This window comes from Cheilinus undulatus, linkage group 8 (genome assembly GCF_018320785.1).
Source record: "Cheilinus undulatus linkage group 8, ASM1832078v1, whole genome shotgun sequence".
Lineage (NCBI taxonomy): Eukaryota > Metazoa > Chordata > Actinopteri > Labriformes > Labridae > Cheilinus > Cheilinus undulatus.
This window is the reverse complement of record NC_054872.1, coordinates 38,273,616-38,300,347: the sequence shown is the minus strand read 5'-3', so window position 1 is coordinate 38,300,347 and position 26,732 is coordinate 38,273,616. Positions and strand designations below refer to the sequence as shown.

Sequence of the window (26,732 nt, the reverse complement as noted above, 5' to 3'; positions counted from 1 at the left end):
ACCAAACTCTGATGGTTTTATTGCCCTTTTATCAGACGGGTGTCGAGTGGGGAAAAAAAAGAGGTGTGAGGGTAAAGCATCTCTGAATAATGAGCGTCGATCTGTATTGCGGCGTCGTGACGTCACAGATCCCAGGTGTGGCACGGTGGAAACAGGTAGGCTGTTGTTGAGCGCGGGCTGCAGACATCAGAAGCTTGTCCTTTGTGCTCCTAAAGACTGGATGATTTCAGTGGAGGAGAGGAGGATCATACGATTGTTTATGCTCGGAGGGAAGGAAGTTAGATGCAGGAAAAAGCAATGAAAGGTCTATAATTATCTCCAAGTGCTTTTTTTCTTTTCTTGTTTCTTTCGGTCTCACAGGGACGGTCGGTGTCCTGTTTGGAGGAGGCAATTCGCGGGTTGATTACAAACATGGAGGAATGGTTTTGAAAGCGTAGTCGTGCTGTATGAAACTTTTGTACAGCGTGGAAACTTCTCCGTGTGTTGAGCTGAGTCAGTTTAGCTGAATCAATATTTATGCGTTTGGGAGCGCTCGGAGCCATCTGCACTCTTCCTGGTGAAGCTTTAGGTGAGTAAACCGAAATTATAAAATCATTTTGTGTTTTAAATGTTAGAAAAGCTTTCATTAATAGGAAGTATTCATTACAGTTTCATATACTAGAGTGGACGGGTAATGTATTTGATGCTATAAAATCAGAGTATAGTCATCAGCAACGCCCAGTAAACAGGAAACGCTCATTTACAAGCTGTAATATAGCTTACTGTCAAAGCCTACCTCGCTTTTATGTTGTCCGTCACATGAAGCCCTCTCAGTGGATAATACCCACAGTAGAAGCTCAGATATGGTCTTACAAGCAGGGCTTTCTACAGACATGTAGGAGTTAATACACTGCGGGAACAAGTAGCTAGTTTACCCCTGTTCATTACATAACATGAGCCACACATAATAATAGGGCGTCTGGGGTCCTTCCCTAGAAAGTTTGAGCATCCAACACTTTATTACCTACAATATCGGGAACAACCTATTAAGCCCTAGCCCCTTTTATTTGGCAATTGCTCGAAATTTACAGCCCATCTTTAAATGGGTTTAACTCTGTAACTTCAAGTTCTATTTGAATGATCAAGGTACACTAATGAAGAGTACTTGTAAAATTTGTTCAGAAGTGTAAATATGTGTATATGTTACTGGGTCAGAGATTATCAAGTTGGCAGATGAACAAAATAATTTTTGCCTAATTTCTTTGTGCAAATGTAGCATATATATCCCATAGAAATAATGCAGTTGAAGTCCAGAAATCTCCAGCAGGCCAAAGCACCACATTTTGACATTACTTGTTATTCCACTAGAGGGTTGTTAAGACAAAATAAGAGTGATTTTAGTAAAAAAATATCCAGACAAAATCCCCTCTTGTGCCATTTGGGCCCAATTTGGCAAAATCTCTGCCATTTGAAAAATCTCAGGTATTAAACTTTTTTTTTTTTTTTACTCATGCCATTATGGGTGCACACTGCATCGTGGAATTCTTTTTTTCTTCTCAAAACATTCAGATCTCCATATATTTACCTTTTAAAGGAAGTCTTACAAAGGATCTAAAGTTTGACGCCAAGAGGAGCAGATATATTTTCAACGGCACAAAAAACAACACAAAATAAAGTGCAGCAAACTAAAATAAACCGTTGAAACAAATGGAAACTGCACAAAGAGGATCAGAATTTTCAGTAGAGGCTGGGCTTTCAAATGAGACCATGTTTGTGTCTGTAGTACCAGGCACCATCCCATAGGGGCTGGAAGTGTTTGGCTACGTAGCACTACAGCTACTTTGGTATGGGGTCATTGATTTGAGTCCTTTTTTGAGTTGGATGTGGTGTAGGTAAACATGGTTTATTGGAGCTTGTAGTTAAGCTTCTTCTGTTTAATTTGATCTGTAACATGACTATTTTTGTGCAACAATAGAGTGCACAGACCACGTTTGTTCGGATCAAGGAGAGCGAGACCAAATTTGGTCCCGCTTGGGCTTAAGAGGCTCGTGGTGGGCATTCAATATTAAAGGAAAACATAACAACATTAACAACAACATTAATTAACAACATTAAGCTACTTCATGCATTTAGCTAACATTTTTGCAAGATTAACTTTCAGACTTTACAACTGATCCCAACAGCCTAACATAATGATGTATACAGGGCATTTAAAGAAAATAGAATATCATGTAAAAGTTAATTTGCTGTGACTTCAAAAAATAAAACTTCCATATTCTAGATTCATTTCATACAAAGTAAAATATTTGAAGACTTTTTTTTGTTGTTTTCTTGATTACAGCTCACAAAAATTGAAAATCAACCATCTCAGGATTTTAGAATATTACTAAACACTAATAAAGAAGATTTGTAATAAACAAATTATAAACCTTTTAATTTATCCACTCAGAATTATGGCACTGCTGGGGTGTTATGCAGTCTTAAGCTCATCTATATTGTTGAGCCTGGTGTCTCTCATCTTCTTCTTGACATTTCCCCAGAGATTCTCTACAGGGTTCAGCTCAGAGCAGTTGGCTGGCCAATCAAGTACAGTAATACCATGGTCAGCAAACCAGTTTCTGGTAGTTTTGGCTCCACTGTGGGCAGATGCCAAGTCCTGCTGGAAAAAGAAATCAGTATCTCCATAAAGCTTCTCAGCAGATGGAAGCTTGAAGTGCTCTAAAACCTCCTGGTAGACTGCTGACAGCGTTGACTTGATAAAGCACGGTGAACCAACAGCAACAGATGACATGACTTCCCAACACATCAGTGTTTGAGGAAACTGAAAACACTGGACTCCAAGCACCTTGGATCCTGTGCCTTTCCTATCTTCCTGCAGACTCTGGGACCTTAATTTCCAAATGAAATTCAAAATTCATTTTTATCTGGTAACAGGGCTTTGGACCACTATATACATTCCAGATATTTTTCTTCTTAGCTGGTCAGAAGCTGACAATGTTGTCAGTGGTTCAGGAACATTAACTTTTAGCCCATTTCCTGGACATGTCTGTGTGTAGTGGCTCTTAAAACACTGACTACAGCCTCAGTCCACTCCTTGTGAAGTTCTTGAATCTCCTTTGTTTGACAGTCCTCTGAATGCTGAGCTCAGCTCTTTTCTTACCACACTTTTTCCTTCCAGTCAACTTTCTATTAATATGTTTTTAGGCAGAACTCTTACAACAGTCTTCCCTTTTAACTGTGACCTTCTGTGGCTTAGCCTCCCTTTGGATGATGACAATGGTTGTCTCCTGCACAAAAGTCAAGTCAGCAGTTTTCCCCATGATTCTGGTTGTGTGTACTGACCCAGAGTAAGAGAATGAAGGATCAGGAAACCTTTGTAATTGGACTTTTCCACAATAATCTGATATTTTGAGTTAGTGGATTTTTTTGAGCTGTAAACTGTAAGCATCAAGACTATAACAGAAAAAAGTCTTGAAAAATTTCACTTTGGATAAGACAATGAATCTAGAATTCATGGACGTTTAACTTTTTGAATTAAATCATGGCAAAAAAATAACTTTTTGATGCTATTTTATTAATTTATTTATTTTGAGATGCACCTGTGTATGATGTTGGGACAGTAGAAAGAATGGTGTAAACACTTATAAAGTCAAAGATACAGACATCACCAAACTCTTAATGATTCATTAAAGGATAAATGTTGGCATTAAGGCCCGTGTAGCCAACACACTACTGGAGAAGACTAATATTAGCTTCAACAGTTTATTTGGAGGAAGTATCATTTAATGATCTTTTTAAAAAGCTGTTTGCAATTTTTGTTGTTGGATGTAATTTGGAAGCAAATTCCTTTCCTACATCGCTCTGTATAACCTTTAGGTATACTCTATATATGATAAAAAAAATCTATGTTTAAGGAGTATAGAAACATTTTAAATGGGATGCATGATATTGATGATATCGGTGTTGACAGATAATATTTGAAGAAGTTAATTATCAATATTGAATATATATATGAAAATTTCTGCTGATAGTCACAACCAGTATATTTGCTGGAAGTATTGGGTATTACGATTTTGGAGTTATGGGAAGGGTGTGTCGAAAGCTTTAAGGACTGACGTTTTAGGTCTGAATTACATCAGTATCAATATCCGTATCGGCTAAAGTGAACTTGGAAATATGGCATGTCTGATATCAGCAAAAATCCAATATCCTGAATCCCTCATTTTTAAAGTAAAAATGTATTTCAAGGGGATTTATTGTTAAAATCAAGCTGTGATGTGTAGGGAAAGTGAGTTTTAGCGAACTATTCTATCAAAACAACAGTAGGAAAAAAGTAGCCAGCTGAAATTCAGTGATTGGTTGGCTGTTTGGCTACTAGCTGCTCATGGAAAGCCCTGATCTAAATGTTCCTGGTGCTTAGTGAGCAGGGTTATTTCAGTTTTAAAATTACATGTAGCCTATTACAGATTGCAGTCTTCGCCAGCTAGACGTGGATATTTAAGGAGTCATTTTGAGTGAGCCGCCAGTCTGCTTGAAGAGACTGTGTATCCCCTTCCTTGTCACCTGTAATCAGTTTTCAGGTCTGTCCTTTAAACCTTCTCTTAGAGGCTAAAAATGTTGTTTTTCCAGAGTTAAAACTTCATCTTTAACTTTATTGTCCTGAGGGGGGATTCGTTCTGCAGTTCCCCTGGTTAGAGAAAACCTTCTTTACTTATCTTTCATCTAAATATTCAGCTTTTCATTAAGCAAAAATTGCACAGCTGTCTTAATATGCAGACTTGCTAAATATTTTCATCAAATATAATAAATTGTTTATTAAGGCATAGATATTGAATGTATTTGTTAAAACAGGAACAGTGAGTTCAGTAGACATAAGCATGTTAATATTAGTCAGATTATAGCCATAGACTTAATTCCCCCCACAATCCCCTGGCAGGTTGATTACACACGTGCAGTGGTGTAGTGTGTGGTATAATCAGGTTCACATGCACATCATTTAGTACTATGCTGTATTTTTTTTCTTGCATTGCAAATGTATGATCTGCTTTGCTTTACTTCTAATTTGCTCGATTTGTAGTTGCCTCCGTTGTTTAGCTGTGCAAGAATATTAGTGTAAGCCTAATCAGATGCAGAGCAGTTTGAGCCATATTTTGTAGTTTTTATGGATATATTATCTAGATATGTAAACTGAGCTGGCAGTGCTACTTTCTGTCAGTTTGCTTTCTTCACTGTAGTTTCATAATCTTCCTTACTACCCAAAGTCAAGAAGCAGGAGATGTTGGTCAATATGCAACTGCAAAAGACCTTTTTTAGGTGCAAGAGCAGTCTATTACACAGGCCACTGATCCTTTGTTTAATGTGTAATTTAGAAAGGTTGGGCATAAATTAAGAGTATAGCCACTTATGCTTGCAACTCTGCACCACTGTACACATGCATAGAGCCTCGCAAAATAGAGGTAGTAAAACAACAGCAGAAACCAAACAAAAAATTTGGCAGATAAAGTTGCAAATTTATGTAAAAAAAAAAAAAAAAACAGAAATAAAGTTACTATTAGAGTTATAGAGCTATGGTGCTAAGGAGGCAGGATGTAAAGTGTTATGAAGCTGATGTATTGCACATCTTATGCCTGTTGTTGTAAGTGCTACACAAAATCTGCATACAGAGATGTGTGTGGGCACATACTATTGCACAAAGGTTAGCATTAATAAATGTGTTAATGTATGTGATGCTGCTCAAGATGCACACATAAATGCTTATATGTCAAAATCACTGTATGGTGGTTTGTTATGAGCCACACATTATGATGACCCTTGAAAGTTGAGCTGGAAAAAATGCAATTTCTGTTAAATTTGATAGAAAAAACATTAATCTTTATTTGAAAATACTGACTCTCCACCTGTCAGCTTTGTCTATTTGTAGAACAGAACATCTAAAAAGATTTCTTGTGATAGCATATGTTTATCTTAAAGAATAAGTGATCTTTGTTGCAGGAGTGGCACAGTGATGGAGGACATCGATCTAGAGCAGCAGGAGCCGTTCCCTGTGGACAGAGATGGGAAACAAGTCGAGACTGGAACGGACCAGCCTGATGGAGGCAGGAAGAGGGGATGCTGTGAGAAGTTCCAGGAGTCTGTCTCCAGGTGGATGCTTCCTGAACACTCTCGCAGCAAATATCTGGAGCGAGCCAACTGCTGCCCGCCCCCCATCTTCATCATCCTCATCAGTATTGCAGAGGTAGTACTCAACATCAGTGCTGTATGAAGCTGGCGCAATCAGTATGGATCCAGATCTAGTTAGCCTACATACGCCGCAGTGTTGTTCATTACTGTATAGATTAGCTGTAAATGCATTTATCAGAGGCAGGGTCATGGCCAGGGTGTGACACCTTTAAATCATCTAGGAAAACAGTTTATCCAACAGTTTACAGCTACAGCATTTCAGCTTTAGCAATCATCTCTGTCTGTCCCTTAGCAGCTGTGCTTTCTTCTCTGCATGACTCAATTTATTAAGCACACTTGGTATCAATAAAAACAGTAATTCTATCAAGTCTGCAGCTTTAGCTCATAGCTGGTACAGTTTATCCTCCAGAGATACTTTTCCTTAGTGTGTAAACAAGAAACCAGACCAACGTTTGACTTTTAGATTTGGGAAAATAAACACTAATGTGGAATGTAGAGGCTATGAGGGAGATTGTATGGAAGAGCAAAACTTGGTTTTCTGCAGCCTCATTGATTCCCTGAGGCGTTAAGAGGAGATGTACTGAGTTATACATTACGTCCATTATTACAACATAAAGCTAAAGCCAACAGGAATGCATTTAAAATTCCCAGCATGCAGAACAAATGGAAGGAATTTTAGAGTCAGTCCAGAGGACGAGACATATCAGTAGGTAGGCAACTGTAGATACGACTACTGTTTTGTATTTTATACGCTTTTCCCTACTGTATTCCTGTGATGGCAAGTAATTTTCTTGGCACCTTTACTTATCTTGATATCTCAGGGTATGCTGGATTCCCTGTGACAATAAGTCTGATTAAAAGAAGGGAACGTTGGGGAAACATACAAAAGTAAAAACCTTAGATATACAGATTTAGGGACAGAAGCTTAACAGCAAGGATGAGAAGTTAGGGTTCATCCAGTAGAAAGTGTGGGGGGTTCATCTAAAGATCAGCAGTCTTACTACAGAGCATGGAGAGTGGGGAAGAGAGCTTGTGAAAGAATATAAAGGAGATTTCAGATGCAGTAGTTTCAAGCCAGTCAGGAGATTTGGATGTGGAGGAATAATGCCCACTGGGGGGGCTAAATAAAGGTAGGAAAAACTACTCATCTCCTCTGTTCTTCTCTTTCCTCCTTTTGCTTCCCATGTGAAAATGAGGGAGTAGTGGGAGATAGAGCAATGAGACTTTTCTCAGTCTTTCTGTTCTCTCCTGTGTTCTCCTCACAGTTCTTTTTTTGTGTAATGTTAGCATCAAGACACTTGTTCATGCTAGTCACTTAGGGGCCATTAGCTAGGGTAGGTGGCATTAGCATTGCCACTACCGAGAGCTTGGTAGACAGGATAGGGTAGAGGGTGTCAGTATGTTGGCATGTTAGGCAGCTAGAGCTAGCATGTATGGCAGTGATTCTGGGATACGAAGGCTCACTGTTCAGCCCTCTGGAGATGGTGTGAGACAGGCTGAATAAAACACCAGTGAAAGTAGGGTTCCCCTTTAAAAACCCTGGCAAAGCAGTGGCCTTTGCTGCCCATTGGTCTGCATGATGACTTGTTGGGGCTAATATGAAGGACATAACTGGGGATAGAGATGTCTTCACTGGGTGCTTTTCCTCTCAGTAGAGATCTCAGGAATAAAGTAGTTATCATGGGAAAACTAGTCGAGACTGCCAGCAAGAAAATAAAGTTATAATCACTGGGAAAACAAGGTTAAATAGGGGTGTTTTCAGATTTTGCACAGTTGTTTTGTACCATGCTTGTGAGCAGTCCCCCATCCTCTCTCCACTGCTGCTCTGCTTTTAAATGAGTAAAATTCTTTTGTGCCTGCATGTACTTGCATGTCTGATACAGTATGTAGTAATCTGCACATGGTTGGTTTGCAAATACACCAAAAGGAAGAAAGAGAAGTGAAAACTATGGCAACCATTCGAGTCAACATTTGTTTGTGCTCTAAGCAGACAATGGAGTCCAACCAGCAGCTAGCGTAAATGTTTTCAATATTTTTAAGATGCCAACAACAACCCCTCTACAACTTCCACATCTAGCTTACAGCTCAGAAGATGAAACGGGCCTGTTTTGTGCAGATGCACCAATTTTTGAAGAGACAGGAGACGCGAAAAACTCTACTCGCTGATGACTACCCTACACTCTAGCATGGTTGCATTCACATCTCCTGCATGGAACTGGATTTTGGGGTCAGTTAGGCTTGGATACAGTTATGGGTCCCTAATGTTAAACTAACAGGCAGAAATAAAGGAACAAGCTTTAGAATACTCTAGTCATGTCCATGTGCATATTGAACATAGAGCATATATGAATCTGAATGGACAAGCTCATCCATAATTTCAGTTATGGTCTGTTTGCAGCTGGCTAGTGCTGATAGACAGTGAAAGACTAGCTTTCCTCTTGTTCTTATCACTGAGTGGCTTTTGCACACTGTCTATTCATACTTGAGGATAAACAGCGCTCTCTTTGTGGCTCACAGACGTCCACTGTCACTGCATTTGAATGTCAGTGAATACTTCTTTAATTTGGGTGAGGATGCACTTTATTATCTCAGAAACCCACTGTGCTGCTTTTTTTCTCAGCATGTCTTTGGCTTTATGTTCCAGCATACACAAGCTACATTATGAGATCACACTAGAGGATTTTCTGCTGATGGTTAAACATACATCTCTGTTTCTGATTCATTCTTACAGTCTTTATTTTCTCAGCTGGTTAAGGTTTTGTTTTACCATCCATATTGCTGCTACTGCTTACCAACGTTATTGTTTTTTGGTGTGTTTTGCAGAAGAAAGATAATCTCTAATCTCTTCCTTAAAAACATGGGCTCTGTGGTGTTTCTTGTTCTTCCTCAGTTGTCAGTGTTTATCTACTACGCTGTGTGGAAGCCTCAGAAGCAGTGGGTGACACTGGATGAAGGTATCTGGAACAGCCCCCTCACATACAGGCCTGAGAGCAGAGAGGAAGCGTGGCGCTTTATCTCCTACATGTTTGTCCACGCTGGGTAAGTGTTGGCAGGGCTTTTAAGACACCTTAATCACACAATGGCGGTTTAAGCCACAGTGGGAGGTAGGCACATTCCCACAGACACTTAAGAGTTCAGTGTCATGGCTCTGCTGTAAACATCAGTTTGGTGAAGCTCATAATCTTTGTGGGTTTTTGGATGATGTCAGTCATGTTGATTCATGTAATTTTAGATCTAAACACCAGTACCTACCGTAAAATCCAGACATGCCTTTGAAACTTTTTTTCTCATCTAAAAGCTGGCTATGTCCCTTATACTGGTGTAGCCAATGCTCTACTGGGACATGGGCTGTCATGACAGCAAGCGCAGCCTTAACTGTAAATACTGTTTTTGAGGACTATTTTGGATGATCTGGACTAGACTGGACTATGCATTCAGTGCTTAATTGAGTATTTATAGCCACAGGGTGATGTAGTAAAGGTGACTTTATATTCATTATTTTTGGAAATGCTAAGATTTCGTCCATGTCACTTTTATTTTTTTTTAATGTTAGTTCTCAGTTGTTGTTTTGTTTTGTTTTAGTTTTTTTTTTTGTAATTTTGAGTTCTCTGGAATCTCTTAAACCATCAGAAGTCATTGCTTCTCCCCGTTTGATGTCTAGGAAGCAAATTTCTCTGTAATTCCAGTGAAGCCTCCGGTTTGTGTTACATGGCATTCAGGCAGGATTTCCTTCTTCCTTATGGTGTTTACGTCTTCAACGTAAATACCATCATGTCATCCCAGAGTAGTGCCAATACAGCAGTTTCACTCTAGATCACTTCAGTGTTATGAGCATGAAATAGAAACCTTTTTTGCCAGAAGTCATGTTTCTGAAAACCTAGTTTTCATTGTTTTACTTTTCTTTAAAAATAGTACTTTTTCATCTTCCCCGTTTCCTGTGCATTTTTATATTCATGTTTTTTAAACCGACACTTTCTCAGTTATTGAGCAGAGTTAAGTGGAGCTGAGGGTTTTTCTCTTTAAAATCAAAGTTTAAAAGAGGAACATGGGAGCCCAGACAGCACAGACACATCTGTCCAAACACTAAAAGGTCATGAGACGAGGCGAACTTACAGTCTTGGAAATCATGAGTGTTAGCCACAGGCAAACCAAAATCATGACTACACAGAAGCACAGAGGGAAACTAGATTAGCGTAGAGGAACAGCAGTTACAGTCACTGAAGGAGACTCCACAGGATGTTTGCTTTGAGGATAAGGCTGCTGATATTCTGCATTTTCTTTACCGTGGGAAATCCCATGGAAAGATGAAAAACAGTAATTCTAGTCTCCTTTGGAGCCAAATGTCCCCCTAAAAAATTATATAAAAACACATGAAAGAGCCTAAAAACACATGAAAGAGCCCAACAACACTGCCATTGTCCTTATTTACAATGAGCGCAGACACTGAAGTGTATTTAAATCTAATTTACTACGTCACTCTGTGGGTAGAAATACTTTTTCAAGCAACAACTGTGTGTTAATATGAAGCTGAAAAAAGTCTCAAACAATAACCTGATTTGCCTGAAAACTAGAAATCCCAGCTGCTATTGAAAAGAGCCTTTTTGAAACATGTTTTGTGCTTTAAAGAACACAAGATATCTATACAGCACTAAAACTGACAGAAGGGCAGGTATATGAAATCAGGAACCAGGACTTCATTTTAAGACATATCTGGTGGCAGCAATAGGTAGAAGGTTATGCATTGATATGACATAGCATTTTTGGGACTTAAATCGAACCCTTTTGGGCTTAATATTACAGAAACATTTACAAAATGAGGACTTGGGTCAAGTTCCCCTGAAAGTGTATGCAGTTGCTGTCTTTTTGTGGGGTCAAGAATTATATGGAAATTTTTTCTTTTAATCACCCTACATGATCTTAAATTATTCTTCAAGTTAGATTAACCTTGTTTTTTCTTCCATGTTTTCCTTCTGTTCTTTTACTCTCTTGACTTTTCACAACAGTGGTCATGTATTTTCTGCCTCTCCTTCCTCAGGGTGGAGCACATTGTGGGAAACCTGGTCATGCAGCTGGTGGTGGGAATCCCGCTGGAGCTGGTGCACAAAGGTTTTGAAGTGGGGATGGTTTACCTGGCAGGTGTCCTGGCAGGTCAGCAGTTGCATTATGAAAGCAATATCATAACATGTCACTACTAAAATCCTACGCTTGATCTAAATCATCAGTGGTATACTCCTTAATCAGACAATGAGTCATCTTAAGTTGTGATTTCCTGTTTGTGTTAGAGCCAGTCCCAGCAGTCATTGATTGTAACTCTGATATATATATTTTTTGTTTGTCCCTCAGGCTCTCTGTCTAGCTCCATCTTTGATCCTCTCAGCGCTCTGGTGGGGGCTTCTGGGGGAGTTTATGCCCTGTTAGGAGGCTATTTCATGAATGCAGTCGTGGTAGGTTTACAAACAGTTTAAAGAAAGAAGCTCTAGTATTTACACTCACTCCTTCTTTAGAGAAGCCTGTTCAACTGCTCATTAAAGTAAATTACCCAATCACATGGCAGCAATCAAGGAATTTAGGCATACAGATATGGTCAAGATGATCTGACAAAGTTTAAACAGATCACTTTAACAAGGAAGAGAGGTAATTTAAATGACTTTGAATGTGTTATGGTTGTTCTTAGTCATACAGGCTTTAATATTTACATTAAATTCTGACTCAACCGTTTGTATGTCCCAGCAGAAATTGAGACTCAACCTCAGTTTCCTGTTCTTAGCTGACAGGAGTGGCACATTGGTGGGGTTTTCTGCTGCTGTAGCCCACCTGCTTCAAGGTTTGACGTGCCGTGAGTTCTGAGAAGCTCTTCTGCATGCCTTGGTTGTAATGAGTCATGATTGGAGTTATTGTTGGCCTCTATCAGCTTGAACCAGTCTGGTCATTCTTTCCTGACCTCTGTCGTCAACAAGGCATTTTGGTGCAGAGAACAGCTACTCACAGGATATTTTCTCTTTTTCAGACCATTCTCTGTAAACCCTTGAGATACTTGGGCATGAAAATTGCAGTAAACCAGCAGTTTCTGTTAAAAATCAGACAAGCCTGTTTGACACCAAAAACCATGCTACATTTAAAGTCATCTTCCCCAATCTGATACTCAGTTGTAATGTTAGCAGATCATCTTAATCATGTCTACTTGCCTAAATGCATTGGCTGCTGCCATCTGCACTAATGAGCAGTTTTATACGTGCCCCAATAAGTGATCAGTGGCTGTATTTATATGTAAGAAAGGTTTCTGGTACAAACTATTGTCAAATTCTGGAAATTTCACTTTGATAGAGTAATTTAAGACCTTACACACTTCCAGCCCTGAATTTTGTGTTCAAAGTGAAACAAAAACTAAATTTTCTAGCCTAAGCTTGTGGGTGCTGATTTTGGAAGACAAATTTAAGTAGAATAAGATTCAACCAATTAATTTTTCAGTTTTTTTTAAGCAATACATAATTTTTTTGTTTTTTTACTTAGCCACATTGATTCACAAAGTGAACTTTATCTGATTTTCAGTTAAAACAAAGAAAGGCAAATAAAAAAAGAAAATCAAAGGACAACAAAAATATTATACTTTAAAAAATACAAAATGGAGATATCAAAATGCAAGCAAATAGAATTAACACTTATTTCTATTAAGTTTTAAAAAATCTTGAAACCCTTTGTTTATGAGTGTATTGCCTTAAATTGTGCAATGTTTGCTTCTTGAAATAGAACATTTCTTTTTATCCATAGCTTTTTTAAGGTTGAGCTCATGTTGGGAAATCTTTAGAAAATACTACAGGGACATGTTCTTTTTTATAAATATCCTTGAGTAACTTCATTTTGTCTAACTATTGTCATTGTTTATTGCTGTTATTTGGATCTGTGTAAACAAATTAATGATGAATTTGTTCAATTCACAGAACTTCAGAGAGATGATCCCTCTCCTTGGAGTGTTTCGTATCCTGGCTATCGTCATATTCGGTTTGTTCTCCCTTAATTTTGACTCTAATTTTTGAAACTGCTGGGATAAAACTGTTTTGCTGTGTTCTTTCTCCAGTTGGCACAGATTTTGGATTTGCCTTCTACAGAAGATTTATCCAAGATGATGCTGGTTTAAAGGTAGGAATTTACTTGTGTTGTACTTGGTTAAATCGCACTTTAGAGATACTAAACAGAGGTGCGGCTAACCAAGCTAACTCCCCTAAGCCTGCACGGTTTGGTGATGGATTTAATTCCCCCGTGGGTACAGTCAGGATCTTGCCAGGACTTGATTATTCCCACACATTTAGCTTCCTGTTGAGACTAGAATCACACTTTACAAACCATCTGCCTCTTTTTCATATCACATAGAGAAATCTTGACCCTTGCACTGCTACTCCATAATTTTGGTTTTAACAACTGATGATCTTTAAAACCTGATCCCCTTTCCTTCCCCCACCTTGTTATCACTCAGCTTTCCATCCTTTTGCTTTTTCCTGCTGCTAAACTAGCTCTGCAACATGTCAAAGAGGACAGACATCAGTATTTTAAGGTTTTGGTTTCACTTAATTTCCCACAGGCTAACTGTGACTTAATTTTCTGTCCTCTTAGGTTTCATTTGTGGCTCATTTTGGAGGGATAGTTGCCGGGATGACTATTGGCTACGTCTTCTTCAGCGATTACAACAAGAAGCTCCTCAAAGACCCTCGTTTCTGGATGTGTATAGTGGGATATGTAGTGTTTTTACTCTTTGCTATCCTCTTCAACATCTTCCTGTCTCCAGCATCATAGGTCCATGAAGCTGCACTCTCAAGTCAACACTAAAAGCCTTCATGTCACACTCAGGAAGACGTGTTTATTTCAGAGCAGAGTTTCTTATCAGGGACTTTGAGAATGTAGTGCACAGGGTGTAATTTTTTTTAATTTAGATTAGATTTCTTTCTTTGAAAAGCTGAATTTGATTATATAGTGCCTCCTGCCTTTAATTTGTAGCATTACAGATGGCATTTTTTATATTTTAGATGATGTTGTGTTTTTTAGATTGAATTATTTAGAGGTGTGTTTTGAATCCAATTATTATTGCTCTTAATTTCAGGTGTGATATTATATATGCTCGAGGGTTTTGTTTGTTAGACATGAGCTTTTTCTGATCTATATTAGTGCCAATACCAAGTCTAAGTGCTGGAACTCTTACTCATAAAATACTGCCAATACTGCACACTATATCAGTGGTTCTCAACTGGTCTTGTCTCAGGACTCACTACCAACTCCTCAGTGAGAAACAAGAACATAAATGTGTTAGTGTCTTTGAACAAATCCGATTTATTTAATGAAAATGTTGTTTTGGACCTCAGACAGTACAAAACATGAAGCATACAGTAGAAAAACAAACATGTTTAAAAAGCATTTCACAGACTTTTTTCTTGGTACATGTTTATGACCCACTGACGACCCACTTTTGGGTCCTGACCCACCAGCTGAGAGCCGCTGCTCTATATCATTTTTAAGCTTGATGTTAGCCTCCCATAATTTGAGCAGGTAGGTGAAGTTAAGGCCATGTCTGCAGTTTGGTGGTATTTTAACATAAATGAGGAGGGGAAAAGTAGAGCAGACTATAAACTATGCATTTGTAAAATTTCAAGGGGAGTGGAGAAGGTCATCTAAATCAGTGGTTCTCAACTGGTGGGTTGGGACCCAAAAGTGGGTCTGAGAGCTGTTTTTAGTGGGTCGTGAAGGTGTGCCTGGAAAAAACTGACATAAAGCCCACGATGTATGGAAGGTCAAAGTAGACAGAGGTTTTATTTTACTTTGTTTTCCATGTTCTTTTCTTGGGAAAACAAAACTGTTCATTTCTAATTTTAATGTGTTGATTTCTTAAAATATCAAGAAATCAAGAATTTGGGTTTTCGATTTCTCGTTCAGTTGAGAACCACTGATCTAAATGAAAATAAAACAAACTCTTCAAACAACTTTAGGGGATGTAATGGTATTATTATTAAGCATTAGTACATCCCTAGTTTATATTTCATATCACTTTCCTGCTGTATACTTGTGGTCATCAGTGCTCTGTTGAAACTTTATGAATTGTCTAGTTTAGTTTTAGTATTCAATCAAATTTAAATGTGCCTTAAACGGTTTAAAATTCATGACTGTAGTAATAACATCATGACATAATCATGTTTGGCTGTGTGAAACCACTACCACGAAGAAAAAGTTTACAAAAAAAATCCCCAGGAAAAAGAAATACTAATATTTTTCCATCAGGCCTTGACTAAAAGCCAAGTCATTGTTTTAGTCTTTTCCTGTTGACAGGAAGCAGTTAATTAACTTTCAGCTAAATTGCACACTAGTATAAACTTTACAGATTCCAATGGACACTGCTGCACACTAGGCTGAAGTATTTTGGCATCAGTACATTTTCTTTATCTCAATTATTTGAATAAATCTCTTTTGCTGTTTTGCAGCAAGTGGGAGAACAGCAGCAGGTAGCAATCTTTAAAAATCAGAGACATATCAACATTGATAAAAATGTACTTGAAGTAAAATGAGACTTTGTATGCTTGGTGTTGCATTTCTAGAACTGAATATTTTGTGTTTCTTTTTAATGAAATTTCATGTTTTTAAAATAAAACTTAAATTTGAATCTAAATTACTGCATACATTGATGTACTACATGAGTGCATAGTAGTGAAAGGTGTTCTTAATATTTTGCCAACTCTATTTCCATTCATGTGAGGAGCAAAAGATTGGAAACAAAATTTAAATGTACATTTTACACTACATTTCCCATGGTTGTCACAGATATGTAACTGCTTGTTCAGCAGTGTATTTTTCTGCTGCTGACGTAGTAACATGTTTGTGTTACCATGTCACAGACATTGTCTGCTATATATGGAAAGTTCTATAGTTTCCAAACTCAGCTCATCAATATGACTTAGAGAATCAATATCTAATTACCATGAACCTGTTTGCCTTGACCCTGAAACATCCATGGATTGTATGTTGCCTTTTGTTAAAGTGTTGTAAATTCTGAGGGGATAAGACCGATATCTGCATCATTCTTTTGCCATGCTAGTGTACTAAGACATGATGTTAGACTGGTGAGATACTTTAAAGCTAAAATAACATTGTGGATATTTTAATTAGATTTGCTTAGAATTCAGGGACCCAAAGACAACAGGTACAGATCTGTCAGTTGGTGACAATGATTACTTACAAAAAAATTAGTATCAAAATGATTTCTTAAATATTTCTCAAAATGTTATTTCTGTAAAACTTTTAATGCTGAAATGTAGCCTATATGAAGGTAAAGGCTAATTGATTTTTTAAAGATTATATGATTTAAGATATGTATACACCAATTGCAATATAAGGTATACCTGTTCAACTGCACCTTAAGCAAATATCTAACTATCTTACATCTTGACAATGACAATATCTTGACATAGGCAAGATGATGTGCTGAGGCTCAAACTGAGTATCAAAATGAGGAACAAAGGCGATTTAATTGACTTTGCATGTGCTATTGTTGTTTGTGGTCTGGCAGGCTATCAGGTGGTTTACCCAAAGTCATTCAGAAAATCATTAAAATGACGCAGCAGCAGAAATCAAGACTCATTAGACCAGGGAATATTTTTCTTATACATTGTTCATTTTAGTAAGCCCATGTGAATTGTTGCTTCAGTTTTCTGTGCATTCAGAGATGCTCTTCTGCATACCTTGGTTGCAGTGAGTGGTTATTTGAGTTACATTTCTATCAGCTTGAAACAGTCTGATAATTATCCTCTAGGCTTTGCCATCAACACCATAGTTTGGGTCAGAGAACTGTCCCTCTCTGGATATTTCATCTTTGAACTTTTCTCTGTAAACCTCAGAGGTGGTTGTCCGTACCTATGCTTGTAGGTACATGTATCAGACTTGTCCAGTAAGGTTAATGGATTTTATACAGGTACTGTATATCCATACAAAATTATGACTTAAATATTGTATCTGTATTATAGGTTTTTACAAAGGATTTGATTGATAGTACTTTATTTTCAGACAAAGAATTTTCTTGCAACATTACATGTTGAACAAGACACAGTTACACAAATTTTACATAACATTTGTACCACCAGACGTAGGGTTTCAAGATATTTTGACATACTTTTTATCTGAAAGTAAATCCTATTCAAATTTGAGGGCTGAAAAGCAGTAAAAGAGAGTTAGCCGGTCTGTACTTCTCAAAACGGGGAACCCTGTAACTCAAACCTGTTAGTAATGGACTTAAAATGATGGCATTGATAAACAACAAACATTTCTTGATCTATTTTTCTTCAGTATTAAACAAAATAAACAACTTGTCATACATTTCAGGAATAAAACTTTCACCAAATATGTATATACCGTATATTTATAATTTTGAGCCAATGAAAGGACAGACAGTGATGGTGGGCAATAATCCATAATGTGTCCTGGGGCTGTAGAATAAGTGAAAATTGTGTGTCATGACCAGAATAAAAAGAAGAGGAAATAGCACTGGCTTTTCCCAGAATGTGACCCCAACATGACCCTCTGCAGCCCTCATGCCTTTGTACCAGACTGGTTTGAGTCAATCTTGGTTTTGGGGAAAGATGGCAAAGGATCCAAAGGTGCATCTAAAAAAACAGGAAATTGTGGAAAAGTTAAGATTCACCACAATTTAACTAGAAAAAGTGATGAAACTTTAATATTTGAGATTCATTTTTTTCAGCTCATGTTTCAAAGTGAAATATTTCAAGCCCTTTTGTGTTACCCTTGGTGATTTCAGCTCTCAGCTCATCAAGATAAAAAAAAAAACTCAGACAGCAAACTAACAAAATGTTTTCATTACGGAATATATAAATAATCTGAAAAGTATGTTCATTTTTGGTAGAGCCTCCTTTTGTATGAATTACTGCATCAGTGTGAGGTGGCATGGAGCCAGTCAGTCTGTGGCACTGCTGGGCTGTTATGAAGCCCAGGTTTCTCTGACAGCAACCTTCAGCTTGTCTGTATTATGGGCTCTGCTGTCTCCAATCTTCCTCTTGGCAATATACTAAAGGTCAGGCCAGCTGACTGGCTAATCAAGAACAATAACACCATGATCAGCACCAGTTACTAGTAGTTTTTGCCTCACTGTGGGCAGGTGCTAAGCCCTGCTAAAAAAGGAAATTAGCCTCTCTATTAAACTTGTCAGCACAAGGAAGAATAAGGTGCTCTGAAATTTCTTGATAGACGTCTGTGTTGACTCTGGACTTGATAAAACACTGTAGAGCAACACTAGCAGATGGCATGGCACACAAAATCATCAGGTTATGGAAACTTCACACTGGAATTTGGGCCATTGCTCTACCATGTCTCTTTTCAAGATTCAAACAAAAAAGGCTTCAGATATTTCACTTTATGTGTGACATATCCAGTATAAATGTTCTAACTTTTATAGAGATGCAACTCTAAAATAGGCTAGTGCTTTTAATAACAAATAGTCCTAATTTTATTTATGGTTTGTTTATACGTTTAAGAGCAATTCTGAGCTTGTTGTACTGCATATAAAGCACCATGGGCTCCATAAACAGCCTGTTTATCCCACAAAGGTATTGAGAATTGAATGTTTTGAAGTTGGCAAGAACATCAATCCATTTTGATGGATTTACTGTTAATGGGATAAAATTATGTGTTGGGTTGTCATGAGAACGTAATTAGGGCTGACCAGAACCAGCAGGGTGTAAAATGGGACATGTTGACTTATTGACTATTTACCATAGTAGAAAACTATTGATTGTTTGGGGCCCAGTTGGATTGATATTGAGTGGCGTTTTCAGTGCCAGACTAATTCCTTCTTTGTACAAATGGGGCAAAATAAGCTAGTATTGTTGAGAGCTAAGTAATCCTTTGGCATGCAGTCTGAACTTGCACAGCTTCTATTTGGAAATAGCATGAGTATTTAGTCTCACAGCTGCAGTACACACCCAAAAGAATAACAAAACAGATGGCAGTCAAAAGGTTGGAAAATCTGAAGATGTATGCTTGCAGTCTAACAGTTTGACAGGTAAAGGTCAGCCAGAATTAAACTTAATCGAGAGAAATCTGATGTAGATAATGCATTCTGACCTGCAAAGACTGAGGTCAATTTCCATGTAACACCCCATCAGTGTGAGGCAATGATCTAAATGCATGGCTAAAGCTGCTGGTATTGACTTTCTTTAGTGAGAGTTGGCAGCTTTCCCTCAGCAACTCAGTTGTTCCCACTTTGTGCCAGACGTACACAGGAGCAGAGGCGGGTCACGGAAGTTTGGCTGATGTGCAGGGACTCATGTGGAGGGCGCCAACGATTTTTAAAAACTTTTTGGTGACCGCGTCAGGGCCGTATGACCCGTGGAGATCTAAGTCACCATCGGCAGTCTGTCCACACTGCTGCAAGGTAAATGGAGATGGCAAGTGCACAGGAGGTCTGACATGTTTTTAATTATGTCACAGATCAGGAGAATGATTTGGAAAGGACAAAAGTGGATAGCTAGCATGCCAATGGATTATATCCCTGGATACACAACTTTTCTTGATTGCTTTTGATGCATTTTTCTGCAAAGATAAGACATTTTGCAACTTTAATCCACAAGTTTCCTGCTACTTAATGCTTCCTTTTTTTAAACTAAGAGGTAAAACATTAAGTTCAAGCTGAAAGACTTCCTATTTTCACAGATTTTCTGGTACTTCTGTACTCTTAAATTGTTTTGAATAAAAATGCTGCTTTTATTGTTAAAGTGCTTTTGCAGTCATACTTATTAATAATTCCTCATAAGTGCAAGGTAACTTTTGAACTTCTGTGTTTATGAATACAAAATCACAATGATTATTGTGTTTATCAAAGTTCTTTCTGTTGCTGCTTTTCTACCAGTCATAATGGCAGAGTGAAGATGGGGGACTGGAACTTCCTCGGGGGGATTTTGGAGGAGGTGCACATCCATTCCACTATGGTTGGCAAAATCTGGCTCACCATCCTGTTCATCTTCCGCATGCTGGTCCTCGGCGTTGCAGCCGAGGATGTGTGGAATGATGAACAGGCTGACTTCATATGCAACACAGAGCAGCCAGGGTGCAGAAACGTCTGCTATGACCTTGCTTTCCCGATCTCTCTCATTCGCTACTGGGTGCTACAGGTCATTTTTGTGTCCTCACCTTCCCTGGTTTACATGGGCCATGCTCTGTACAGGCTGCGGGCGCTGGAGAAGGCTCGCCAGAAGAAGAAGCATCTGCTGAGGAAGGAGCTGGAGCTGGTGGATGTGGAGCTGGCAGAAGCCAGGAAGAGGATTGAGCGTGAGATGAAGCAGCTGGATCAGGGGAAGCTGAACAAAGCTCCTCTGAGGGGTTCTCTCTTGCGGACATATGTTGCTCATGTTGTCACTCGATCTGTTGTTGAAGTGGCCTTCATGTTGGGCCAGTATCTCCTTTACGGATTCCACCTTTACCCTCTTTTTAAGTGTCAGCGGGACCCCTGTCCTAACGCTGTGGACTGCTATGTGTCCAGACCAACGGAGAAAAGTGTCTTCATGGTTTTCATGCAGTGTATTGCTGGAATTTCTCTCTTTCTAAACATCTTGGAGATCATGCATCTGGGTTACAAGAAGATTAAAAAGGGCATTTTGGAGTTCTACCCTCACTTGAGAGAAGAAAAGGATGAGCTTGATGAATACTACGACAACAGGTGTAAAAAAGAATCAGTTGTGCAAATATGTGCAACCAGAAAGGCAACGATTGTCTCTGCACCCAGTGACTACAACCTCCTGATGGAGAGGGTTCAGGGGAACATTATGTACCCAAATCTCATCAAACCTTCAACTTTTCTACCTCTGCAGGGCGAGCTGGCCAATCAGCATGATTTGGATGATTCTAGATGTTCAGCTCAAAGCCCTCAGGACTGTCACTGCAACCTGACTGTCAATGAGTCATGCTCCCCGTGCTGTGACTCCCTGATCCATCCAAAGCAGGGGGCTGAGGACTTTTTGTGTCGCCTTCCACACACAAAGGAGGATGGGAGCAGTGGAGGAGGGAGTCCAGAGTCTCCAAAGAAGGTGGCTGCTCACTCTTCTTCCTCCTTCCCCACACTGCCAGTGAGTGCAATAAGAAAACCTTTTAGGGCACATGGATCTTTCAAATGCTCCACAGTGCTGGAGGGTAAAAGCTCTGACACAGACTCATACAGTGGAGCGAAAACCAGTAATGGACCTCCCTCTGCTCGAGTACCATCAAAGTCAGATGTCAAACATCAGAGCCAGCCTTCCAGTACAGAGTCGGTGGATGATTCGAGCTTAGCATCCAGGAACAACTCCAGACCTCCTTCCTCTAACTGCAAAACATCAATGGCAAGCAACACAAGCAGCAAACGAGCAACTGATCTAAAAATCTAAACTTCAAAAGCAAAGTGTCTTATTTTTGCAGCAGCAAAATTCCAGTTTACAGGAGTCCTCTCCCACATTTAGGTGATGGATTCAACACACTCGGATAGCACTGGTGAAACGTTTGCTCATATTCTTGATTGGGGTTTCAACAAAGCTTTGTTACAAAGGCATACTATAAATCTAATACAATGCAAACAACTCAGGACTTTGTGCTTTTATTTATTTTTGCAATTACTTTTGTATAAAGCAACTATTTTCTATTGTGACTTTCAGCATTTATAAATGAGAATGGATAATAGTATTAAACCATGGAAAATATTTGAGCAAACTGCAGTTTGATGCAAGATTAGGTTGACCCACACTGTGCCAAAATTGCTCACTGATCACTTTATTAGGTACACCTGTTCAACTGCTCATAATTAGCCAATTACATGGCAGTGCCCACTGCATGCTTTAAGGTTCAACATGTTGTGAGCTCAAAGATGCTCTCCTGAATAACTGTGTTTTAAAAATGGCGATTTAAGTTATTGTTGCTTTATCAGCCCGAACCAGTTTGGTCATTCTACTCTGAACTCAGGCATCAAACAAGGCATTTTTTTCTTGTTTTTGGACCATTCTCTGTAAATAGAATGGAGATAGGGATATTTCAGCAGTAAAATCCCAGTAAATCAGCAGTTTCAGAAAGACTCAGACCAGCTACTCTGGCATCAACAGCCAAATGCATGTTCAAAGTCACCTTAAACACCTTTTTCCTCGTTATGATACTCCATTTGTCTTGATCATATCTACATACCTTAATGTTTTGGCTTCTTCAGTTGGCTGGTTAGATATTCATGTTAATGAGCAGTTGAACAGGTATACACAACAGCGATCTGTAAGAGTACATACTTGATTTGACTTGTTTTTAATGTAGAGCGTTGTATTAACATTGTATTAAAAATCTAACATGTTATTAAGAACACTGTTTGGAAGATTGTGGGTGCTACTACATCACATAAACTTGCACTGTATTCTCACTCCTGACAGCCATGATTAAGTCCACAATCTTACAGAATAGTCCACTATATAGATACATTTTTATTATTACTGCTGTCCAAATGTGAAGTGACAAAAAGTATCCAAATGTGCATTGGGAAATTCTCTGTACAATTAATGGTCACAAATCAAGCATCATTTAACATCAGCACAGTCTTAAAATAAACACAGCTGATGTCATTTACAGCGTAAGGAATTAAAATCACAGTTTAAGTGTTGGCTATATATTCCTCCATATATTTGAGTTTGCTGGAGTTTTTCGGTACTACTGAGGAGCAGGTTGATATAGACTGGCTTTCTTAAAAAAGTCAGATCAAATTAGTGATTTGTTGTTCAATTTTTATATCAATATCCTAATTTAGTACGCAGTGTCTTTCTGGTGTAATTTTACAATTTAATAGTATTTCTCATTTTTGCTGTGCACACATATTTAAAATTATTTAAAGCCTAACTCCTATGAATGCCTGTCTTAAATAAGATCAAGGTCATTTCATAGACTCAAGTAAATAAAGGGCAAAGCAACTAATTTAAGTTCAACAGGTATGTGTACATTTGTACTATTAAAAATACACCAGCCGAGCAACATTTTTAAGAGTAAACACATTTTAGTCAAAAAAGAGAAAGTTTTATTTCATTTCTTTACATTGTGTATGCTTCGGTTACAATGACTATTTAGAACTTGGTATAATACTCAGGGGCATATCATGAAAACAAAAACTATCAGATGACTGTATGATGTCCTCTGCCTTGATAATTTTTTATTTTTCCCAATGAGACAAAGGTAAAATTATTAGAAAATCTTACTCAGGTTGACAGAAAACCAGCTGAGCTGGCCCCCAGTCTTTGCAAATGTGTTATACCTCATTTAATCCTTTTTATTGCTCATTAAGCCTAAGACTTTAAGGTGAAAATATACATAAATGTAGAGTGATACTGATGCATCTCATAAGACCACAGTTAAAAACAGCATCCAAGTAAAAGGCCAGTATGATCTGTGCTTTGAAAAACTAATTCAGTAATACATAATAACTCAAAACACGGCTGTTCTTAATTTGCATCTTGTTTATTTTCATTATTCACTTTTGACTTACAACAGACCCTTTAAAGTGAAGGATATTGTGTTATAAGGATCTGTGCAAAGTTTTTTTTCATGCCAGAAAAATAACATTTTCTGCAGTATAATCATACATTTGTTTAATTCTCACAGAATGTTCAAAAACACCTCCTATTTCCAACCGACCTGTCTGGTCACAAGGGAGGGCACATCCTATTGTCAAACTATACTAAAGACTAAATGAACAAGAGTAAACCTATATACAAACATGTACAGAATAAGTTAAATTCTAAGAAACGTATTAGAAACTAAGACTCACAAAAACAGTACAGTTACATAAAAATACTGGCTTTCACTTAACAGTGTCGTCCTGTCTTTAAAGTTAAAGTGGCAGAAATATAAACAAAAGGAAACAAAACAAAAGGAAACAAAAAAAGCTCTGTGGAGGTCTATTCAGCTGTAGCTCCATCTTCTGGTTCAGGCTCATAACGCTGCAGCTGAAAACAGAAAGAAATACTTAGATGTATTCTTAATTTTTTTAATCTAATGTTGAATCTCTGACAGCTTTTAACAACTGAAATGAGATGTTATAGAAAAAGACAGACACCAGACAGCATTCTTTAACAATAAATATTGATAATCGTGGCAAAACGCAATTTTTTAGCTGATAAAACTACAGAAAGTCCCACTTATCATAAAATGATACAGAAGCTAAAAAAGACTTCTAAATCCTTCCTCAAATAAATGATGCACAAGATTAGGCATCTGCTGTCCACTCTTACTGACAGAGCTTCCATGTAAGATTCATTTTCTATAAAAAGGATTTAAGCACACAGAAAACCATTAGTTTCTATCGCTTCCATCAGCAAACTCAACAGTGACATCACCAGCTGAGTAATGCCCATGTCTATTTGTAAAAAAAAAATGGAGCTGCTGCTCCTATGTTGGCTTTAAAAAGGGAATACTAAGCAGCAAGTTGTCAATAAGCCCAAAACAAAAAAGGAATTAACCATGAAATAATTAATATTCCACTTTAGGTGTCTTCTAAAATGATAACAAACAGAAAAGCCAGCCAGAGCTTACCCTTGTTTTCAGGTCTTTGTTTTCCTCCATCAGGCGAGCACATGTCTGTTTCAGATCAATCATCTCCTGCTGCAGAGCCTCGGTGTCTTCTGGATTCATGCCATCAGCTCCGAGATGCTGCTTCACATATCTACAAGGAGCTTGTTAAATTTTTTACAGCAAACAGGAGCCTCGATCATTTCTTTTAATTCAGATCATTTCTCTTTATATTTCTGGGGCCAATGACTTGGGTCAAAACCTAACTCAACAAATTAAACCAAAAGACTTTCCCACCATTCTGACTGCATGTATTTAGATAGAAGGATACTCCAGCGCATTGTTGGGCCTTTCTTGGCTTTCAAACAAAGCCACTAAAACTGAAATTCAAGAAAGAAAACAGGGTTAGATTTAATGTCACAAGAACTGACGTAAAAAAAAACATATGGCTTGAAATGTCAGAATTTGAAATTAAATTTTCAGGACTCATCAATGAAATTTTTGGTCTTTTTTTTATACTTTGGGGGATTTCCTTTGAATTTTTCAAGTATTTTGATCATATTATGGAGGTATGTTTGCATATTTTGGAGAGGTCCATTGGAAGTTTTGGGGGAAATTCACTCAGAATTTGTCAGCATTTCCAGTGCTGTGTTTTATACAGAAACAGGACTTTAAGGAGATTTGTTTGATTTGTTGGTCTAAATTGATTCCTGTTCAAAGACAAATAAGTGGTAGAAACTAAATATGCATTCCAAACAAAAGCTCAGGTTTAAGGAGGTTAATTGGTTGGACACAAAGCATTAGTGTAATTTAAAAAAGGTTGAATATAACATATCTGTATTCCTTTGTGTGCACATACATAAGGTTTTGATTTGGTATCAAAATGTCTGAATAATGCTTTAATTATCTGCAAGGTTTATTGTATTCTTAACAGAAATTATACTATAATTAGATTTTGCTAAACAAGCAATGTAATTGAATATTTTGATGTTCATTTGTGTTTTTAGTTCAGTGCTGTCAGAAAAAGATTTGAGCTGATTATTTTGTGTAAAATTACTATTTGCTTTCTTAAATTGCAAAGTAAGATTTATGAACAGTGCCCAAGCCAATGGTAAAATTACTTCTCATTAAAAAGTGCCATACCACTGGTAAGACTGTCAACAACCCCAGCTTTCTCCAGGTATCTCCGGAACTGTTCCCTTTTAGGGTCTGGACCCTGTAAGAAAAAAAGTTCAGTTAAATACCATTTTAATTATCATCCTCTCACCTGTTAGGTATAAGTATGAACTCAGATGCTAAACATAATTTACAGCATGACAAATTCCTGTTTCCCCAGATGGTTTGGCAGTTATTTTTTCAAATGCACCAAGTTAATGGTTACATGATACTACAAAATAAAATAAAACTAAGTGCTAAAGCAGTATGAACTTATTTTGGCCAATTTATTAAGTTATCAAATAATCGAGCTCCTACTGATAACAAACAACTCTCAACTGTCCCAGGTGGTCAGGGTGCTCTCTGATGAACAGCGCCCAACCGTCAACGTTAGCTTTCAGTTAGACAGTTCGAACATTAGAGTGAGATAAAGCGACAACATACACACTTACTCTGTAATATGCCATGGGTAGCCAAACAAAACTGTTGTCTCCCGTCTTTCAAAACAACGTCTTATTATTTGTTTGAGAACTCACACCAAGCGCTTGCACGCATGGAAACTGCTAAGCAGGAAAAGTTAAGTTTCGTTTATGAACTACTTTCAAGCAGCCGGTAGACCAAGCTGGATGCTGCATTCGAGTGTTCCTCGTAAAAATGATAACGAGTACAACTTATTCCCCAATACCTGATGATTATTCGGTATGACTTTTTTGTGTTTTTCTAATCTTAAGTCACAGCTATAAGCTCAAATGTGAAAAAATAAAGCTCTAACACAAGTGTAAATGATATAACTTTTGGATCTCAATGGTCACCTTTTTGCTTGACTCCGAGTTTTAAGGAAGATATTGAACGCTTCACTCCAATCTGTAACGGTTTTC

The 26,732-nt window shown here is 38.0% G+C and overlaps 3 protein-coding genes across 3 annotated transcripts; 2 read left to right on the top strand and 1 right to left on the bottom strand.

Annotated features, from left to right (window-relative positions):
- Positions 1 to 147: 147 nt before the first annotated feature.
- On the top strand, positions 148 to 15,987 carry rhbdl2 (rhomboid, veinlet-like 2 (Drosophila)). The gene is made up of 8 exons (XM_041792564.1): positions 148 to 568; positions 5,971 to 6,214; positions 9,050 to 9,198; positions 11,195 to 11,307; positions 11,503 to 11,603; positions 13,098 to 13,158; positions 13,235 to 13,296; positions 13,768 to 15,987. Exons 2-8 carry the CDS (start codon positions 5,984 to 5,986, stop codon positions 13,945 to 13,947), a joined length of 897 nt encoding a protein of 298 aa, XP_041648498.1. The 5' UTR covers positions 148 to 568; positions 5,971 to 5,983; the 3' UTR covers positions 13,948 to 15,987.
- Positions 15,988 to 19,221: 3,234 nt separating this feature from the next.
- On the top strand, positions 19,222 to 21,560 carry gja9a (gap junction protein alpha 9a). The gene is made up of 2 exons (XM_041793752.1): positions 19,222 to 19,576; positions 20,051 to 21,560. The coding sequence occupies exons 1-2, from the start codon at positions 19,524 to 19,526 to the stop codon at positions 21,558 to 21,560; spliced, it is 1,563 nt and encodes a 520-aa protein (XP_041649686.1). The 5' UTR covers positions 19,222 to 19,523.
- Positions 21,561 to 23,633: 2,073 nt separating this feature from the next.
- On the bottom strand, positions 23,634 to 26,482 carry LOC121513568 (c-Myc-binding protein-like). Its single transcript, XM_041793380.1, has 5 exons — positions 26,307 to 26,482; positions 25,843 to 25,915; positions 25,031 to 25,079; positions 24,724 to 24,853; positions 23,634 to 24,137 (listed from the first exon to the last, which is right to left on the bottom strand). Exons 1-5 carry the CDS (start codon positions 26,319 to 26,321, stop codon positions 24,090 to 24,092), a joined length of 315 nt encoding a protein of 104 aa, XP_041649314.1. The 5' UTR covers positions 26,322 to 26,482; the 3' UTR covers positions 23,634 to 24,089.
- Between the last annotated feature and the right edge of the window lie 250 nt (positions 26,483 to 26,732).

Excerpts from the sequence above, each read along its gene's own strand:
- rhbdl2 (XM_041792564.1), top strand. The coding sequence starts at position 5,984 with ATGGAGGACATCGATCTAGAGCAGCAGGAGCCGTTCCCTGTGGACAGA. Across the intron at positions 11,308-11,502 it reads CCTGGCAGGTGTCCTGGCAG|GCTCTCTGTCTAGCTCCATC; the intron begins GTCAGCAGTTGC and ends TTTGTCCCTCAG. Across the intron at positions 13,297-13,767 it reads AAGATGATGCTGGTTTAAAG|GTTTCATTTGTGGCTCATTT; the intron begins GTAGGAATTTAC and ends CTGTCCTCTTAG.
- gja9a (XM_041793752.1), top strand. The coding sequence starts at position 19,524 with ATGACCCGTGGAGATCTAAGTCACCATCGGCAGTCTGTCCACACTGCT. Across the intron at positions 19,577-20,050 it reads TCTGTCCACACTGCTGCAAG|TCATAATGGCAGAGTGAAGA; the intron begins GTAAATGGAGAT and ends CTTTTCTACCAG.
- LOC121513568 (XM_041793380.1), bottom strand. Across the intron at positions 24,854-25,030 it reads AGGCCCAACAATGCGCTGGA|ATATGTGAAGCAGCATCTCG; the intron begins GTATCCTTCTAT and ends AGCTCCTTGTAG. Across the intron at positions 24,138-24,723 it reads ACAAAGACCTGAAAACAAGG|CTGCAGCGTTATGAGCCTGA; the intron begins GTAAGCTCTGGC and ends TTCTGTTTTCAG.